This window comes from Chiloscyllium plagiosum, chromosome 9 (assembly GCF_004010195.1).
Source record: "Chiloscyllium plagiosum isolate BGI_BamShark_2017 chromosome 9, ASM401019v2, whole genome shotgun sequence".
NCBI classification, from domain to species: domain Eukaryota; kingdom Metazoa; phylum Chordata; class Chondrichthyes; order Orectolobiformes; family Hemiscylliidae; genus Chiloscyllium; species Chiloscyllium plagiosum.
The window spans coordinates 66,520,256-66,540,710 of NC_057718.1; the positions used below are offsets into that span (position 1 = coordinate 66,520,256).

Below are 20,455 nucleotides of genomic sequence, written 5' to 3' on the forward strand. Positions count from 1 at the left end.
TTCCCCCACCTCACCCTAGTTCTAAACTTCCAGCTCAGCACTGTCCCCATGACTTGTCCGGACTTGTCCTACCTGCCTATCTCCTTTTCCACCTATCCACTCCACCCTCTCATCCCTGACCGATCACCTTCATCCCCTCCTCCACTCACCTATTGTACTCTATGCTACTTTCTCCCCGCACCCACCCTCCTCTAGCTTATCTCTCCACCCTTCAGGCTCTCTGCCTTTATTCCTGATGAAGGGCTTTTGCCCGAAACATCGATTTTGCTGCTCCTTGGATGCTGCCTGAACTGCTGTGCTCTTCCAGCACCACTAATCCAGAATTAAGAATAGGAAGCAGAGTGTGATGGCTGATGGTGTTTTTGAGCTGCAGGAAGGTTTGTAGTGGTGTTCCCAGGCATCAGTGTTGGCCCCTGGCTTTTCTTGCTGTATATCAATGGTCTAGCTCATTAGGGGAGATTTTCCAAGTTTTACAGGTGATACAAAATTTGAGAGCACTGTAAACTGTGATGAGGATAATAAGACTTCCAAAAGGATATAGACAAGCTGGTGAAATGGACACATCAGTAGCAGATGAAGTTTGATGCAGTGAAGAGTGTGGTGACACATTTTGGTGCAAGTAATATAGAAAGACAGCATAAACTAAAGGATGCTACTCTATCGGGTGTGCGAGATCACAGACCTAGGTGAATATGTGCATAAGTCATTAAATTTGGCAGGACAGTTAAAGTGAGCTCTTACTAAAACGTGGTATTGTAGGTTTCACTGATAAGGGCACAGTATATAAGATATTTTGCTGAATATATATAAGACACTTTAGATGGAAGTTGGAGTATTGTATACAGTTCTTTGTGCCACCCTTTAGGAATGATATGACCCAATTGGAGAGAGTGCAATGGAGGTTTACAAGAATGGTTTCAGGGATGAGAATCTTCAATAATGAGAATAGATTGAGAAAGTTAGGACAGTTTTCCTTGGAGAGGAAAAGGCTAAGAGGAAATTTGATCAAAGTTTTTTAAATTCATGACAATAGATAGGGGAGAAACTGTTCCTCCTCTTGCAAGGATGACAAGCCAGGTGGGAAATAAGGTTTCCACACAGCAAGTAGTTAGCAGATGGAATGCGCTGTCAGGAACTGTGACAGAAGCAGGTTTGAGCTGAGGCTTTCAAGAGGATATTGGATAATCATTTAACAGAAACAATATGCAGGGATGTGGGTAAAGAATGGAGATTACCTATAATTTTAAATATATAGAGAGCTGGAGTAGACACATCAGACCAAATGGCTACTTTTTGTACCCAACAATTGTGATTCTGTGAATGACAAATTACTTGTGAATGATTTTACATGAAGGGCAGTGAAATTCTGGAGGCCTGCTGATGTCTATTAATCTATATTTTAGCAAGGATAGTATCTTCACTTCCACTTGTATCTATGCAGTTGGGCTATATTTTGAAAATTAAATTATGTCGCAGTAGAATAGTTAAAGTGGAAATAACCAGCTGTTCTGGCTTCAAATGATTTGTCTGGTGCACACATGCCACCCAAGCAGATTGGTTTGTTGCAGAGCCCATGTGGGGCAGAATTTAGGAAGAATGATTTATGGAACAAGAAGAGTTGATGGGTTGAATGTGAGAATGTTGTAATATTTCAACCTGGATCCTTTAAAGTCCACATTGCTCCTTCAGCAGAAAGGTCTAGAGTAGTCGGTCATTGTCATAGAGTCTTGACAGTCATAATGCATAGACTCTTCAGCCCAACTTGTTTCAACCAAGTTTCCTAAACTGAACTAGTCCCATTTGCCTGCATTTGGCCCATATCCCTCTGACGTTTCCTATTCATGTACCTGTCCAGATGTCTCTTAAATGTTGTAATTGTACTCACCTCCACTACCTCTGGTAGTTCATTCCATACATGCACTACCTTCAAAGGAAGACATTGCTCCTCAGGTCCCTTTTAAATCTTTCCCCTCTCACCTTAAACTTATGCCCTCTAGTTTTGAACTCCCCAACCTTGGAAAAAGACCTTGACTATTCACCTTATCTGTGCCCCTCAAGATTTTATAAACCTCTATAACATCACCTGTCAACCTCCTACTCTCCAGAGAGCAAAGTCCCAGCCTATCCAACCCCTTCTTATAATTCAAACCATTTCCAGTTTAATAACATCCTTATTTTAGCAGTGTGACCAGAACTGTACACACTACTCCAAATGTGGCCTTAACAATATCTTATACAGCAGTAACGTGATGTCCCAACTCCTGTATTCAGTGCTCTGTCTGATGAAGGCAAGCATGCCAAATGCCACTTTCATGCTGTCTTAATGTGATGATACATTCAAGGAACTATGTAACAGTACCCCTAAGTTTCTCTGTTGAACAACATTCCCCCAGGCACTATTGTTAACTGTGTAGGTCCTACCTTGGTTTGTTTTAACAAAATGCAACACCTCACATTTATCTGAATTAACTTCTATCTGCCATTCCCAAGCCCACTGGTCCAGTTCATCAAGATCCTATTGTACTCTTAGATAACCACCTTCACCTTCCGCCATACCACCAACTTTGGTGTCATCTGCAAACTTCATGCCCCTTATATTCTCATCCAAATCATTTTACATAAATAACAAGCACCGATAGATTCAGCATTGATCCTTGTGGCATACTGCTAGTCACAGGCCTCCAGTGTGAGCAACAGTGCTCTATCACCACCCTCTGTCTCCTACTGTCAAGCCAATTTTGTGTCCGATTGGTTAGCTCTCACGAGATCCCATGTGATCTAACCTTCCTAACTAGACTGCCATGTGGAGCCCTGTCAAATGCCTTGCAAAAGTCCATCTACCATTCAGCCGCCTTCTATCTTCTTTGGTCACCTCTTTTTGAAAAGAAAAATCAATCAACTTTGTGAGATGCTATTTGCCAGGCACAAAGCCATGCTGACTATTCTGAATCATTGTAAGCTGTGGAAAGATTGGACCTTGAATCAGGAAAATGTGTCTGGAGAAAGTTTTGGAGCCCTGTTTATAACCAGTGTATTAGGATAGTATGCAGGTAAATTGCTGCTTCACCTGGAAGATGTATCTGGGGTCTTGTATAGTGATGAGGGAGGAAACAAACAAGTAGGTATTACACCTTATCCAATTCACAGGAAGGTGCTGTGGGGGTGTGAGGTGGTGTTGGGAATGAATTAGGAGTGGACCGAGATGGAGGGAATGGTCCTTCAGAAGGCTAATAATGGAGGAGAAAGGAATATGTATCTGGTTGTGGCGGCATCCTGATGAAAGTAACAGAAATGATAGTTAATGATGCTTTGGATGTGAATGGTAGTGGGGTGGTAAGTGAGGATGAGGGGAACCCTATTGCTGTTGTGGGAGAGAAGAGGGGATGGGGGGGGGGTGAGGACCGAAGTGCAAAATGGGTCAGACGTGAGGGCCCTGTCAACTACTGTGATGGGGAATTCTCCTGAGAAAGGAGGTTTTGGAGGTACACTTCTAGAAGCTGGCATCATTGGAACAGATGTGATGGAGACGGAGAAAGGGAAGTACTGTAGGATGTAAGGATGTACAGTTGAGGTAACTGGAAATCGATTGGATTGTAGTGAACATTGGTGGCCAACTATTCCCAGAAATGGAAACACAAATGTCAAGAAAGGAAAGGGTGGAGTCAGAGATGGACCAGATGATGGTGAGAGCATGGTGAAAAGTGGAAATGAAATTGATCAACCTTTCCATTTCTGGATGCAAGATGGAAGCAGCACCGATGATATCATTGATGTACTAGAGAAAGTTGTGGGTGGGGGCCAGAGTAGGACTGGAACAAGGAATGTCCTTCATTCTCCACAGAGAGACAGGCATAACTGGGGCCCATTTGGGGACCCATGACCACCCCTGAAACTACATAAGTAGTCAGCAGCATGATGGATGTGAGAGAGAAGGGACTGGGCTGCGCTGATTCTTCATTGCAGCTTAAAGGCTGAAAGCAAAGCTGGTCACGAACAGATATTCTGACATGTATTAATGGCTTTTCTATCTGTCTTCAAGATTTATAGGAAAACAATTGTGTATTATTAGTCTTTGAAACTGTACTACAATTACTTAAAGTTTGCTGTTCTAATAACATTGATCCTTATTGTTTTCACATGAAATGAGCTGCAGTATGCCAGTCTGAAACATAAAATTAAAGTGGAATGAGAAATGTATTAACCTTTCCTCTCTCTGTAAATCAGCATTGATAGCAATTATGCTGTAGAGTTTGATGTGGTGTTATGGAGTTCATTTATAGGTCAGTCTTTTCTAATTGCCATTCATGAAACAGCACGGGAAGACAGCAGGTGTTAAATAGACAGAACTAATTTCAGAACTAGCAGCGTCTTCACACTTACTTTTTTTTCTTTTTTAAGTCGTAAGTATTTTGATACTCATTGATATTTGGCAATGTGCTTTGATATAAATATGTTCTAGTAGATTAGTTACAAATATTGGAACTGCTTACACTTGGTCTTTAATTCAAACCTTTAACCAAGCTTTTGGCAGTTGTTTCGATTCTATGCCATTTTCACCTTTCCTTAGCTTCATGCCTACCTTCGACCTACTCTCCTAGACCTATTCCCATTAAATTATTAATGATGCAACTTTCCTTGTTTACACAAGCTGATGTTGCAAATGGCTCCCTCTGTCAAGTTGTGCTTCTCTCCTTTTTAACTTGTATTAAATCTTGCTAATTTTGATTACAGCCTTCTCTTAAACTGCTACTCTGGTGTCCCATGGAATGGATCTGATACCATTCTCAACTGTTCAGCCCTAGGCAGGGGAAGTATCTGCAATGGCATCTCTTGTCACCCTTCCATATTGCCTCTGGTGTCCTCCAAAGGTCTGTCCTTTTCCCTCTGCTCCTATTCCCTATTTACGTACTGGCTGCCTCTCCGTTAAACATCATCCAGTCACATTCCACATAGGCACTTGCTCCCAGTTCTCCCTCCTACCACTTCGATCTTGACTCATGCCACATTTGGCAGTGGATTTCCAGAACTGGGAATGTTGTAATTTTCTCTAAATAAACATTAGGAAGATTAAACTCATTGCCTTTGGTCCTCAACAGAAACACAATCCCCCCTCGCTACTCATTCCATCTCATACTCCAATCTCAGTCTCTGGCTATATAAGACTACATCCTCAATTCATATGATACCTTTACATGAGCTTCCAACCCATATTGTGCTTATCACAAAAGCTGTCTACTCCAAAACCTACGGCTACCTGACCTCAGCTTGACTGCTTATGAAACTTCCACCTATGTCCTTTGTTATCTTCTATCTTCACAATTTCAATGCCTTCCAATCATTCATAAATATGAACTCATCCAAAACTGCCTGTTTCCTTAATGACAGCAAGTTACACGCCACCATCACTCCTGAGTTTGCTGACTTATTTCGGCTCTTGATCAGTTGATACTTGAAATTAAACAATCTGCATTAAAATCTCTCTGCAACCTCTATCCACTCACTCATTACAGACACAATCCCCAGTAACATGTAAACTCTCCCTAAACTCCCACATTCAATATGGAGAGCCCCAACTAAGGGCCACTTTTGCTTCTTTCAGTCTATAGATCCAGAAAATAACACTGTCTTATTCCTCTAGCAAACACTGCTCCAGGCTAACATAATACTTATGGCTTATATTTTTAAGTTTAATCAAGAGACATGTCTCAAATAAAATGCATAATCCAAATAGAACTCACTTTTGTCGATTTACAGCAAGGCTATACTTAAAACTATTCACGTATCTGTTTCTATGCTGTGTCCTTTCCCAAACAGGTTCCTTCCAAGATCAGTTGTGAATTTCACAGTTCTTTTCAAACAGCCAACTCAAGCTTTTTGCTTTGCTTGTTCTTGCGAGTGAGAATGTCATCGACAAGGTCAACATTTGTTTCCTCTCTCTCGTTTTTCTCAAGTAGTTGGTGGTTGTTGAAGCTTTGGGAGATGACCACGCCTAGTCTCTCATTGTATTTGTCACCTGTATTGCTATTTGATACTGAATAGAAGGCAGTCATAGAGGTCCATTGACCCATTGTGTCCTTGCCAGTCATCAAACACCTATCTTCTCTCATCCCATTTTCCATAGTTAGCCCATAGCCTTGCGTGAGATTTCAGTTCAAGTATTCATTTAAATACTTATTAAATTGTGAGGGTTCCTACCTACTCCATCCTTTCAGACAGTGAATTCCGGATGTTTCCCCCATTCTGCTCAAATCCTCTATGTGAAACATTTTTCTGTCAAAGCCCCTGTCCCCTTACTGTAAATATGTTGTTGCTGGCTCACTCTCCCTAAATGGGAAATGTTTCTTCTCATCTACTCTCTTTGCTGCTCACAATTTTGCACGCTTCAACCCAGTTGTCCCTAACTCCCGTCGCCTTCTCTGCTATAAGGTAAGGAGTTTTAGCATATCTAGTCTTTCTCCATCACTGAAATGCTCCAGTCCAGGCACTATCCTAGTGAATCTCCTCTGCACCCTTCAACTCAATCACAACCAGCCGATAGAGCAATACTCAGAATATAACAAACTATTCCACCTCTGGCCTAACTAATGTTATCTTTACTTCCACCATAACCACTCGCATCTTAATCAACGCTACCAATTTAGCTGTCTTCCAGTCCTCCTGGTACCTAATCTGTGGCCTGAGAGAATTTGAAAATTAAGGTTAGGGCTTCTGGAGTTTCTTCCATGTACCCCAAATTGCTGTGGGAGACATTTCATCTCGGGCTGGATATTTATCCACTTTTAAGCATGCTAAAATTGCTTATATCATCTTCTTGATGCTAGATGATCCTTCTCTCTTGTGAACGCAGATGCAGTGTACTCATTTAAACCTCACCTAAGTCTTCCAGCTGAACACGCACACGGCCACTTTTTATCCCAAATGTTTTCTGTTACCCTCTTGACCCTACTTATAAAACATCTTTCAATTTTTCTTTATTTTACCTGCCAGTGTTTCTTTGCTCTCTAATTTGTTTTTTTAATGAACTCTTACACTTTTCTATACTCCGCTGATTTGAGCCCACAGTATCTGGCATAAGCTTTCCTTTTTACTTTTCTAATTCCGAAGATCCCTTGACATCCAGGGTTCCTGGCACTTATTAGTACCACCTTTACAGGGTCATGTTAGCCCTATCCTCTCTGTTTCCTCTTGGAATAACTCACACTCCTTTATAGATTTACTTACAAGTAGCTTCTAGTCCACTTTGGACAGACACAGTCTTATTGCAATCAGCTTTCCTCTATCTTTGTTCTTTTCCATAACTATCTGAAATCATAATAAGTTATGATCACTATTATAGAAATGCTCCCACACTATGACTTCTACCACTTGCCTGACTAATTTCCCTAAAACTGGGATTTTCTACATGCTGGCTTAAAAAAGTTCTCCTCAATATATTTTAAGAATTCCATCTCTTTCCCCTCTCCCCAGGCCCACAACTGTTTCTCTCTCTCAGTTTAAAATGGGGAAATTGAAACCCCCTAGTGTTGTTGTATTATTTTTATACTTTTGAGATTTGCTGACATCTGTTGTTTCTCTGCATGACTGCCAGGGTGTATACAGTACACTGAGCAATAAGATTGCCCTCTTTGTTTTTAAGACTGAGCCACATGGCTGCCTTTTGAGCAACTTTTCAAAGGTATGCTCCCTCCTTATTGTACCAATTGACTCCTTGATCAATATTGTAACACCATTTCAGGCAGCATGGTGGCTCAGTGATTAGCACTGCTGCCTCACAGCGCCAGGGACCTGGGTTTGAATCCAGCCTCCGGCAACTGTCTGTGTGGAGTTTGCACATTCTCCCTGTGTCTACGTGGGTTTCCTCCCACAATCCAATGATTGCAGGTTAGGAGAATCAGCCATGCTAAATTGCCGGTAGTATTTAGCGATGTGTAGGTTAGGTGGATTAGCCAGGCTTAAATATGGGATAATAGGGTAGGGGAATGGGTCTGGGTGCGTTACTCTTCAGGGGGTCAGCGTGAACATGTTGGGCTAAAGGGCCTGTTTCCACGCTGTAGGGATTCTGTGATTTCAACCTTTGCCACCATCCCGGTTGCCCCATCTGGCCTGAAGATTCTATACCCTGGAATGGTCCTGCTCTTCCCTTATCCATGCCTCATTGATAGCCATGACATCATATTTCCATGTATTAATCAACACCCTTACTGTACCCATACTTGCAAGACTGCTTGTGTTAAACTGAATGTCATCTGGTCATGCCTTGCTCCTCTGTGTCTTAATTTAGCTATATGCACTGCCTGCCACACTTGGTCTTTCTTTTGAACTTGTCTGTGCATCTCCCATAGTGTTTCCCTACTTCATATCCCAACCATTTGTTAAATTGGTCTAAACTTCACATGCAACTTATTGGACTTGTACAGGTCCACCTTCCTCAGAAAAAGATCCAGTAAACCAGGAATCTAAAGCTGTCCCTCCTGCACCCCTCTTCAGACTCGCATATTCAACTGCTCTATCTGTGTATTCCTGTACTCACTAGTATGTTGGTTTTGGAGGTCCTGCTTTTCAATCTGCTGCCGAGCTTCCAAAATTCTTGTTGTAGAACCTCATTTCTCTTTCTACCTATATCATCGGTTCCACATATCACTATCTCTGGCTGTTTACCTGCCTGCTTCAGTCTGCTTTACAGCTGTTCAGGGTCACCCTTGACCCTGGCCCCAGAAATGCATTGTGCCATCCTGGAGTCACAGCTGCATCAGCAGAAAAGCTTGTCTGTATCCCTCATTATTCCATCTCCTACCATTATTGCTGCCCCTCTTCTTCTATTCCCTTGTGCAGCTAGTGTCTATTATTGCTCTCATTGTTTTCCGAGACTCACACGTCCTTGAGTGAGATACACTCGGGTTTTCCTGACTACCTGCTTGCCTTCCTCCTCCTAACTGGTGGTCACTCAATGACTGCTCTTTCTTTTATTGTGGGGTGACCGCACATAAAATTGAGCTGTCTTCATAACTCTCAGCCTCATTCGGCTCTGAACAAGAAGCTGACTTGAAACAGTTGCTGCTGAGTTTCTCTAGAATTTTATGTTCCAGATTTTGCTCTTATTTGAAAATTCTTTGCAGACTCTTTTGTTAATCCAATATCTTATTTGGAGCATCCTTTAATCTCTTGGATATCCTATGCAGAGGAACAGCACTTTGCTAACTCAGGTAATTGCCCGATAACATCTGGTGGACATGTAAATTTGTGCAGCTGCTTCTTTGAGTCAAGTCCTTTCTACTTTATGGTGTCCTGGCTTTCTGGATCAAGCCATATATTTCTAATTGGGAGAGGTAGTCTTTTCTTTTTGCGGTATCTTCGATATTTACACCAGATAGTTGTTTCTTCTCGATCACGTCCTGGATCTGTGGACACTGGTCTGGCTACTATGGAGTGACATGTATCTTATGTCCTTCTGCTTTCAGTGATGACAGGAGTGTTCTTCATATTTGACAATGTTAGTATAATTACAGATTTTACAATGTGATAGGCGATCTTTAATCCCTTTGAGATCTCTTATCACCACACCACTGAAGGAGCCCTGGTTGTATACCTTAGCAATGCATAAGTGGCCTGGTGTATTCTTCTCAGTACAACTTCTGGAAGAGAAGCTGGAATAACTAGTCTTCTGTCATATGCTAGTCTGTGATTATGAATTTCGGTTAATGCTCAATACGTGTTCTGGGCCACCTTGCTAGGTATTTGTTTGGGAGAAAGTGAGGACTGCAAATGCTGGAGGGCAGAGTCAAAGAAGTGTGGTGCTGGAAAAGCACAGCTGGTCAGGCAGCATCCGAGGAGCAGGAGAGTTGATGATTTCTCTTGGCTATTTTCTTAGCATGTGAAATATTTTGTTTAGGCCATCAGTGGTAACCTCAGCAGATTCTTCCTTTTTTGGGTTGTGCCACGAGTCTAGGAAGTTCAGTGAAATCTTTTTCTGGGTCTGCCTTAACTGGTCAACAATAGTTTGTTTCTGGACTAGTGATCCAACAGTTGTTTGTTTCTAGGCCAGTTGTTCTTTGAAATAGTTTTGCTTTCCTAATGAATTTGAAATAGTGACATGCATGCAGATTCAAGTGAAGCTGGTTATTGGTGAACTATGTAAACATCATCAACTCTTTCCCCTCCTACATTATCATATGTCTAACTGTGTCCTGTTTCTGCACTTTGTATTCTGTGCTACTTGCAAGGTCTTTCTGCTCATTAGAGAGAAATTACATAGTTTTCCCATCAGTTTTAATGCTCAAAATTGTGGCTAACTAATTGGGTATTCCTGCTTTATGCAAATAAGATGGTGTTTCCCTCCAACTCCAGCTCCTCTGAAACTGTTACAGAGCTGGAGCTGGATGAACTTTGGATCCTTCTGGAGACTGAGGGGTTAATTGAGAGGAGTTACAGGGAGGTAGTCACACCTCGGGTATAGGAAAATGTAGATGGGTTACAGTCAGGGGTTGGAAAGGGAACAGGCAGACAGTGCAGTGATCCCCTGTGGCCGTTCCCTCAATAATAAGCATACTGTTTTGGATATTTTTTGTTGGGGGTGGGGGGGTGGAATAACCTACCAGGGGTTCCGTGGCTCAGAGGGGAAGAACAGAAAAGCACTAATGGTCAGAGATTCAATAGTTAGAGGAACGGACGGGAGGTTCTAAGGTCTGAATGGGACTCCTGGAAGGTCTGTTGCCTCTGAGGTGCCAGGGTCCAGGATGTCTCTGATCAAGTTTACAAGATTTTGAAGGGGGAGGGTGAGCAGCCAGAAGTCGTAGCACACATTGGCACCAATTACATAGCCAGAAAAAAGGGATGAGGATCAAAACGTGATTTCAGGAAGTTAGATTGTAAGCTAAAAAACAGGACGAGCAAAATAGTAATCTCAGGATTACTACCGGTGCTACGTGCTAGCGAGGTGAGGAACAAGGAGTGAGTGTAGCTAAGCATGTAGCTACAGGGCTGGTGCAGCAGGGAGGGCTTCAGATGCGTAGATCATTGGGGTACCTTCTGGGGAAGGTGGGAGCTGTACATGAAGTACAGGTTGCACTTAAACTGGAGAGGCACCAATGTCCTGGGCGGGAGCTTTGCTAGGGCACTTTGCTAGGGCACTTTGGGAGGGTTTAAACTAGTTTGGCAGGGGGTTGGGAACCAGAAAGTCTGCCAGGAATGCAGAGGGACTGTCGGGAAGGATACAGAGTTGATAGGACAAAGGGATGGGTTAAGATGTGTCTGTTTCAATGTAAGGAGTGTCAGGAATAAGAGTGATGAATTTAGAGTAGAGATCAGTACTTGGAACTATGATGTTGTGGCCATAATGGAGACATAGATTTCACAGGGGCAGGAATGGTTGCTGGATGTTCCAGGGTTTAGATCTTTTAAAAAGAATAGAGAGGGGGGTAAAAGAGGAGGGGGGAGTAGCATTGTTAGAGTGTATTACAGCTGCAGAAAAGGAGATTACTGAGGAGGATTTGTCTACTGAGTCATATAGGTGGAAATCAGTAACAGGAAAGACGCAGTCACTTTATTGGGTGTTTTCTATAGACCCCCCTCCAATAGCAGCAGAGAGATGGAAGAACAGATTGGACAGCAGATCTTGGAAAGGTGCAGATGTTATGGGTGATTTCAACTTATCCAATAATTGGAAACTCCCTAGTGCAGAAGGTCTGAATAGAGCCAATTTTTCAGGTGTGTCTGGAAGATTCCTGACTCAATATGTAGATTGGCCTCCCCCCTTAGTCGGCCTTATTGGATTTGGTGCAAGGCAACGAGCCAGCCCAGGTGTCAGATCCCTCAGTGGGAGAGCATTTCAGTGACTGCCTCACCTTTACCATAGCCATGGAGAGGGATAGGAAGATATTTAAATGGGGGAGGAGAAATTATACTGCTATTGAACATGAGCTGTGGAGTATAAATTGGGAACAATTGTTCTACGGGAAATGCACAACACAAATGTGGTGGAGGCTTTTTAAGGAGCACTAGTTGTGAGTGTTGGATAAGGAATGGTAAGGTGAAGGAGCCTTGGATGACAAGAGAAGAGGAGCTTCTCATCAAGTGGAAGAAGGAAGCTTAAGGTTGAGGAAGCAAGGATCTGGAACAGCTTTAGAGGATGACAGGATAGCTCAAAAATAACTCAAAACTGGCCTGAGGAGAGCTAGGAGGGGGCATGAAAAAGCCTTTGCAGGAACGATTAAGGAAAACCCAAAGGCATCCTAACACTTCCGTGAAGAAGAGGAGAAGGATCAGAGAGATGGTAGGTCCTATCAGGGATAGTGGAGTCAGTAGAGGTAGGGGAGGCCCTAAATGAGTTTTTTGCTTCAGTATTCACTAGAGCGAGGGACCTTGTTGATAGGCATGAACAACTTGATATTAAGGAATTGAATGTGCTGGAGATTCTGGGAAGCATCAAGATAAATAAATCCCCAGGGTTGGACCAAATATATCCAATGTGAAGCGAGAAATGAGATTGCTGCGCCTCTGGCAATGATCTTTGCTTCCTCATTCTCCATGGGAGTAGTACCAGATGATTGGAGGGAGGTGAATGTTGTTCCTCTGTTCAAGAAAGGGAATAGGGAAATCCCTGGGAATTACAGAGCAGTCAGTCTTACGTCTATGGTAAGCAAGGTACTGGAAAGGATTCTGAGAGATAGAATTTATGACTACTTGGAAAACCATAGTTTGATTAAAGATAGTCAGCATGGCTTTATGAGGGGAAGGTCATGCCTCACAAGCCTTATTGAGTTCTTTGAGGATGTGACAAGTTGGTGAAAGTCGAGAAGGGAGATCCAGAGCTTTGAACTAGTGGTAGTGAAGGAACAGTGATACATTTTCACTTAAGAACGGTGGTGATTTGGGAGAACACTTGCAACTGATGTTCCTATACGTGTTCTCACGAGCCTGAGTGATTGAGATTTGAGGTTTGGAAGATGATTTGGCAAGTTGTTGCGCATCTTTTAGTGTGTACTTCTGACTCTGTGTGCCGGGTGTTGTTTAAGGTGGTGGATAGGCGTGCTGGTTAAATTGTTAGTTTTGTTTTGGAAGATGGCAAGCTTCTTAAATTGTTAGAGCTACATTCATCAAGGCAAATGAGCATACTCCATCACATTCCTGATTTTTACTCTGTAGATAATGGGCATACTTTGGTTACTCAGGAGGTGAGTTACTAACCATAGACTTTCCAACTGTTAATCTGCTGTTGTAACCACAGTTTCTGTATGACTGGTCCAGTTAAGTGTCTGCTCATTGTTTTACTGCTTTAAGTCACCATCTCTTAAAAGAGACAATTCTGTATGTAGCAACAATCTGCAATACTCTACCTAATTGATTATTCTTCGTGGTAATCCTGGACATCAACTTCTGCTATGCCTGTATTTGTTGCATTTACTACTCGGTAACTGAGCTTTATATGTAATACAACAACAATAAGGGCCCTAGTACAAACCTGTAGCTCATTCCCGTTCAATGATTAGAGAATCCCTACTGTGAGGAAGCAGGCCATTTGGTCCATCGAGCCCACATCAACCCTCTGAAGAGCATCCCCCCCTCCATCCAGACCTATCTACCCACCCAGCACATCCCTGGACACTATGGGTAATTTAGCAATGATATTCTCCGTAAAGTATTCGCAATGCCTACCATTCTAATTAATAAGTACAATTATGAGACTAGTCTTTAATAACAAATGTAGACTTTGTTTTCAAGCATACATCTGCTCTCTGAGGCTAAGTTGATGGTCTTGTTGGAGACTTGTAAATATCTGTTGTCCTTTACTCTTTCTTGGAATGTGGGATGCCAATAAATTCAACATTTTTGTTGATCCCTAATTGCCCTTTGGACTGAATGACTTGCTAGGCCTTTTCAGAAGACAGATAAGAATCGATCACATTGCTCTGGATGTAGAGTCAATGTCAGCAAAAATGGTTTGGCTGACAGATTTCCTTCCCTAAAACACATCAGTGAAACAGATTAGCTTTCAGAACAATTGATTGTTTCATGGTCACCATTACTGAAACTAGCTTGCAATATAGTTTTAAAGTGAGGGGCAGGAGGTTTAAAGGGGATGTGAGGAATTCCTTTTCAACCAGAGGACGGGGGTGAATCTGAAACACTCTGCCTGTAAGGGTGATAGAGGCACAAAGCCTCAGAACATTCAAGTATTTAGATATACACTTGTGATACCAAGGCATTCAAAACAATGAACAAAGTAAACAAAAATGAGATTGTAATAGGTTTTTTTTGACTGGCATAGACTTGATGGTCCAAAGGGTCTTTTTCAGTTCTGAAGACCTCTGCCTCTAAATTTTAGATTGACTAGTTGAATTTAAATTCCACCAGCTGTCATGTTGGAATTGAACCTATTGTCCCTAGAGAATTAGCCTCAGCTTCTAGTTCACTGGACCTGTGATAGTACCACTGTCACCATCCCCAGTGTCCTCTACATTTTAACAACTAGAGCTGACAAAAAGTTGTAACCTCTTCTTGCTAACCATGATCTTCCAGTTGTACATAGACTTGGCAGTTTGTACATTACTGCTGGTGTATCCCAAACTCCAAGTTAGCAGGAAATAAATGTAATTAACTGTGCATGTTAAGATTTTGCAACAACCTGCAGGCATTTTGTAGTCCAATCTGAAGGAAAGCCAGAAATGGATGACATTAACCTCCATGCTCCTCCTTAGTTTGTGATTTCATAACACTTACGATGTAAGTACACATGATACTGAATTTCTGACGAAAGTAGAGTATGCAGTGTACATCATGAGAGAAATGACAATTACTGAAATGGAGGGAAAATGTTCTCGATTTAGAAATGCAATATTGTATCTTAAACTTTTGAAATCAGGGGAAGATTGGCCTGAATTTTAGATCTTAATTACTATAACAAACCTAGTTGACTAAACTGAGAGACATTTTCAGTAATATTGTTTGTTCCTGGTCCTTTCCCTAATCTATATAAGGATGCAACACTCAAAGCAGGCAATTTTCACTGTATTCTTTGGATGAGACTGACCCATTACTGGACAAAGTGGCAATACCTCTGCTCTTGGGTACTTGTAGTGAAGTTAAAACATATTCTTTATATAGGAAACGGGTATAAGGAAAATCATCTCTCAACTCCTAACATTTAGTTCAGTTGGCTTTGATTCATAAATTTTTCAAATTGCATCTGCTACATTACTGGGTATTCAGTAGAACACACACCTTTGTGATGCGCAAAAGGCTTGAATCCCAAGGGTGCTGTATACTCGGGTGTGGTGTGCATCTGTTACTTTGTCTACACAGCTCAGTGCATTTTATTCTTTGTCTATGAAGTACAGATCAGGACAGTGATAAACTGATGTGGATATTTAGAGGCTGGGGTCCAATTTTCACTCAGGTATTTATTTGAATTTTGGTGCAATTAAATCAATGGATTTCATGTATTAAAACAAATTAAATAAATTAATTTATCTTTTGTCTTAAGGAAAATCAAAGAACAGAATACAGTGGGGATTGGTGACTGCCAATCATCTAGGTTTTGACCCAGGAAATTTTAAGATTATCTTTATATTTTGTGTTTTTTATTAGTTTTAAAAACTGTAAAATAATTGTAGTCCTAGAATTAAAGACCTTTTCATTGAGCAACGAGTTTTCAGTGAAATTAAACTGAGCTGATCCAAAGCAGAGTACATTTTTTGTTTCTCTTCTCGTTTTCATCTTCTCAACTGAAGATGTTGGTTATTTAGTGATTGTACTAGATATGTGCATGTACTATTTTTGCATTAACTTAAATGAAGTAATTTGCAGAACAAAATTGATTGGAGTTGACTGAGATGTGCATCCCAGCTGCAGATCTTCAATTTCAGGAACATTTGGTTCTTTTCCCTTGAATTGACACTGACCTGGATCACCCCAGTTCACAAAGTCCAGATATCAACTCCCCCTACATTGAGTCCATTACATACCTTAAACCTTTTTTTGCAATTGGCATCAAATAATACATTTCTTCTCTGTCATCCAATTCTACGGTATTTTAAAATGAGCTAATGCAGAACTAGAATATGAAATGGTGTAACTTAATAATTGATTCATTGATTTTGATTCTCTCTAGAGTGCAGAACAGGTTTCAACATTCTGTCGTAGCTTACATGAGCTGCAATTATCTAATATGGATGGACAGAAGGAGAACATTGATCAAGATCTAAGGCCATTAGCACGGCATCTCTCTGATGCAGAGAGACTTCGGAAAGTTATCCATGAACTCCTAGACACAGAGAAGTCCTATGTGAAGGTATGCGTGAGGGTTAAATTGACGGCATTGATGTATTATGAATTAAATTTAAGCTTTAGAATATGAATTGCCTGTGCTTTGTGTCATCAAATAGATATTTATTGGTTTTCTTGAAATGTCTCCCTTTTATTCTTATGCCATTGTTGCTCAGGTATCATTCCACAGCCACTGATCCAACACCTCCACATTCAAGTTGATGTATGTATTATTTGTAGGCAACTGAACTGGATTCTGACTTGATCGAACTTTCAAGTATGCACTTTCTAGCAGGGTCCCTGGATAACAACCAGGAATGGAAATCATGACAATAATTCAGGCCAATTGTATTGTCCCAGAGATACTCTGAGTGGGCAGAGACCTTTGCCTGAACCTTCTGGTCTACACTTCTTAGTCACTAAAGCATCAGGAAGTCTCAAATAAAAAATAATTACTCCCATCATAGCAAATGCTACAGCTGTTCCATGATGCCATAATTTAAAGTAATGGCTTTTAAGTAACTTTCTAAATATTAATTACATCTATTCTTTGTAATGACCTGACTTTGAAAGCTCCGATGTTAAGGGCAAAATATCCTATTTGTTGTTTCTTTTATTGCTGCTCAGACAAGCATTTTAAGAGGAATAGAGTTATGATCTAATAGCATGTGATTGATGGCTCAAGAGACCTAAAAGTTGGTGCCTTGTATATAGATATTTACAAAACGAATTACAGTTTTAGATGACATTGACAGAAAGTATTAGAATACCACAGAACTTGATTATGTGCCTGATTTCCTGTTAAATTCATGATGTCTGCTCCATCACTCCAAAAGCGCAACTGAGGATTGAACAAGGCCTTGGGCAAAGGTCACTCAGCTGCATTTTTCAGTGGTGTATTTTGGAGTTATCAAAGTGAGTTGTTAAGAGCTGGAGAATATGTAGCAATTTACATTTTGGGCTCCTGATGTTAGAAAAAAACACTTACTGTTTATGATTATTTCAACTGAACCTACAGTGAAGGTTTGTTTTTCCTAGACCAACAACATCACTAAACACTAAGGATAGTAATCCACAGTCAGTCCATTCCGTTGTCTCTTTGAGATTATACTTTTGTGCTTAATTAGGATAGTTTCATGTTGTGGTAACTCAACATGCCAAATGTTTACATTTCATTTAAGCTATAATGGTCAAGTTATTTGGCCTAGAAAACTCCTAATATGAAAAATGGAAAGTGTTCATGCATTTTTATCTGGGAGTGCACCATCACGGACCAGAGAGAGAAAACCATCTGCTTGGTGGTCCTCTGATTTCTAGGCCAACTGATCACATTCCAATATAAATTTGGATTATTGAATTTGAATAAATTTGATTAATTCTGTTTGTTCTGGAATTTCGATTTCTTTGCACAGAGTACCAACTTCTTTGCAATTGAATAGGTATATAGTTTACATATACAGAGAGGTGATAGTATGGATAGCATTACTGCCTCTGAGCCAAAAGCTCCAGATTCAAGTCCCATTGAAAACTCTGATGGCCAAAGAAGCATTTACAATGCATCCAAAGAAATTGAGCATTAGACTGTAAAACTTTGTTGGAAGAGGAGGAGCAGGATTGCTGCTCAGCCAAGAGATTTGAGTGTAGGCTGCTGTGTTTTGTGCCCCACCCAAAGTCCCTGGCCTCTTAAGTCTTGCCACTACTATAATGGAAAAGGGTCCTTTACCCACGCTTAATGTGATATTAGATCGTTTGCAAATGGAAATAAATCTTTGGAGGTCGGTTTGCATTGAGGAAGCTAATGTCGTTTTTTTAAATAAAGTGTTCATTTCTGGGTTGTGGATATTGCTAGCTGGGCCAGTATTTATTACCCATCGAGACTACCACTTAGCTCGAATTTCACAATCTTATGGTGGAGATTCAAATCCATGTCCCCAGAACATTCGCGTGGAATTCTGGGGTTCTAGTCCTCTCTTGCTCTGTTGTTGCCAGTGCCATCTTCAGGTAATTTGCTCACTTTTTGTTACAAGCAAGCCACAGGGCTAATTTTTCCTACATGCAGCATCAACCTGGGGAGGAAGTGGGTGGAGCAGAGAAAAAGTTCTCTTACCAATCACTCAATAAAGCAATCAATTGTTGAGGCCTATTCTTTCTTCCGTGTTGACTGTCAATCCATGATTTTTGCTGACCCTAACCCATTGAGCTTCCCTTTCCGGCCTCTGCAACAGGTCCTGCCCTCCTCTGCTAATCACCAAGCGTCCTCCTCTCCCACTTCTAACTTCCTGATTGGTCTGGCCTCCCATGATTTATCAACACATGTGCCTATTTTCTAGAGGAGCTCCATGATGCTAGTAAAGTTTAATAAAGTTAGGTCGTATGGGATTCAGGGTGCATTTGCTGTTTGGATACGAAATTGACTTTGATAGGAGACAGAGGGTGGTGGTGGAGGGTTGTTTTTTGGACTGGAGGTTTGTGACCAGTGGTGTTCCACAGGGATAAGTACTGGGTCCACTGCTTTTTGTCATTTTATATAAATAAGTTTGGATGAGAATATAGAAGGCATGGTTAGTAAGTCTGCAGATGACACCAAAGTTTGGTGGCATGTTGGACAGTTAAGATGGTTATCTAAGATTACAAAGAGATCTTGATCAATTGGGTCAGTTGGCTGAGGAATGGCAGATGAAGTTTAATTTGAATAAACATGAGGTATTGCATTTTTGTAATACAAACAAGGGTAGGACTTACACAATTATTAGGGGACTGAGTAATGTTCAAGAAAGCAGAGACTTAGGGGTTCAGGTACATAATTCTTTGCAATTTAGGAGACATGTAGACTGGTTAAGGTATTTAACACACTTGCCTTCATTGCTGAAACCTTTAAGTAGAGAAGTTGGGATGGTCTGTTGAAGTTGTACAGGATGTTGATGAGGCCTTTTGTTAAGAACTGTGCACAGAATGGTCACCCTTGGATGTTGCCAGGAATGCAGTGTTTGAGGTATAAAAACAGACTGTAGAGGCTGGGACCTTTTTTTCACTGGAGCAGAGGAGATTGAACTCATGTACCTCTGGAGTACATCTAGGAAAAATTAACAAACAGTGAAATTCACAACTGATCTGGAGGAACCTGTGTGGTAGAGTTCACAACACAGGAACAGAAAAGTGTGTAGTTTTTCATGTGTACCTTGCTGCAAGTCTACAGTAGTGAGTAGAGTGGGTTCTTTCTTGATTATATGTTTTATTGAAATCTGTCTCTTGATTAGATTTTAAACCATAAGCACTAAGTCAGATTTGGGCTGACAAGTAGCAGGTAAGAGTTGCACTACATTTAAGTGTCAGGCAATGACCATCTTCAATCAAGAGAAAATCTAACCATCACCCCTTCACGTTCAATGCCATCACCATAACTGAAATCCCCACTATCAACATCCTGGGAGGTTACCATTGCCTAGTCGTATAATTACAGAGGTTACAAGAGCAAGTCAGAGACTAGGATCGTGAAGTGAATAACTTACTTTTGATTCCTCAAGGCCCGTCCGCCATCTACAAGGCATAAGGCAGGTACGTGATGGAATATTCCACTTGCCTGGATGAATTTAGCTTCAGGGAGAAAGTGACAGTCTCAGATTCCTCCCTCCCCTTCCTCGACCTTTCTATTTCTATCTCAGGCGACAGAATCAACACGGACATCTACTACAAACCGACCGACACCCACAGCTACCTGGACTACACCTCCTCCCACCCTGCCCCCTGTAAAAACGCCATCCCATTCTCCCAATTCCTTCGACTCCGCCGCATCTGCTCCCAGGAGGACCAGTTCAAAATACGTACAACACAGATGCCCTCCTTCTTCAAGGACCGCAATTTCCCCCCCGACATGGTCGACGATACTCTCCACCGCATCTCTTCCACTTCCCGATCCTCCGCCCTTGAACCCCGCCCCCCCAACCGCCACCAGGACAGAACCCCACTGGTCCTCACCTACCACCCCACCAATCTCCATGTACAGCGCATCATCCGCCGTCACTTCCGCCACCTCCAAACAGACCCCAGCACCAAGGATATATTTCCCTCCCCACCCCTATCAGCTTTCCGTAGAGACCACTCCCTCCGCGACTCCCTTGTCAGATCCACACCCCCCACCGACCCAACCACCACTCCCGGCACCTTCCCTTGCAACCGCAGGAGGTGCAACACTTCC

The 20,455-nt window shown here is 41.7% G+C and overlaps 1 protein-coding gene across 9 annotated transcripts in view; it reads left to right on the top strand.

The window, feature by feature from the left end:
- LOC122552912 (rho guanine nucleotide exchange factor TIAM2) overlaps window positions 1–20,455 on the top strand; it is a 370,627-nt gene that overhangs the window by 297,724 nt on the left and 52,448 nt on the right. For all 9 annotated transcript variants that reach the window (XM_043696131.1, XM_043696135.1, XM_043696133.1 and 6 more), the window contains one exon: window positions 16,106–16,285. In XM_043696131.1, the coding sequence (XP_043552066.1) occupies window positions 16,106–16,285 (180 nt within the window). The remainder of the gene's footprint in view (window positions 1–16,105; window positions 16,286–20,455) is intronic.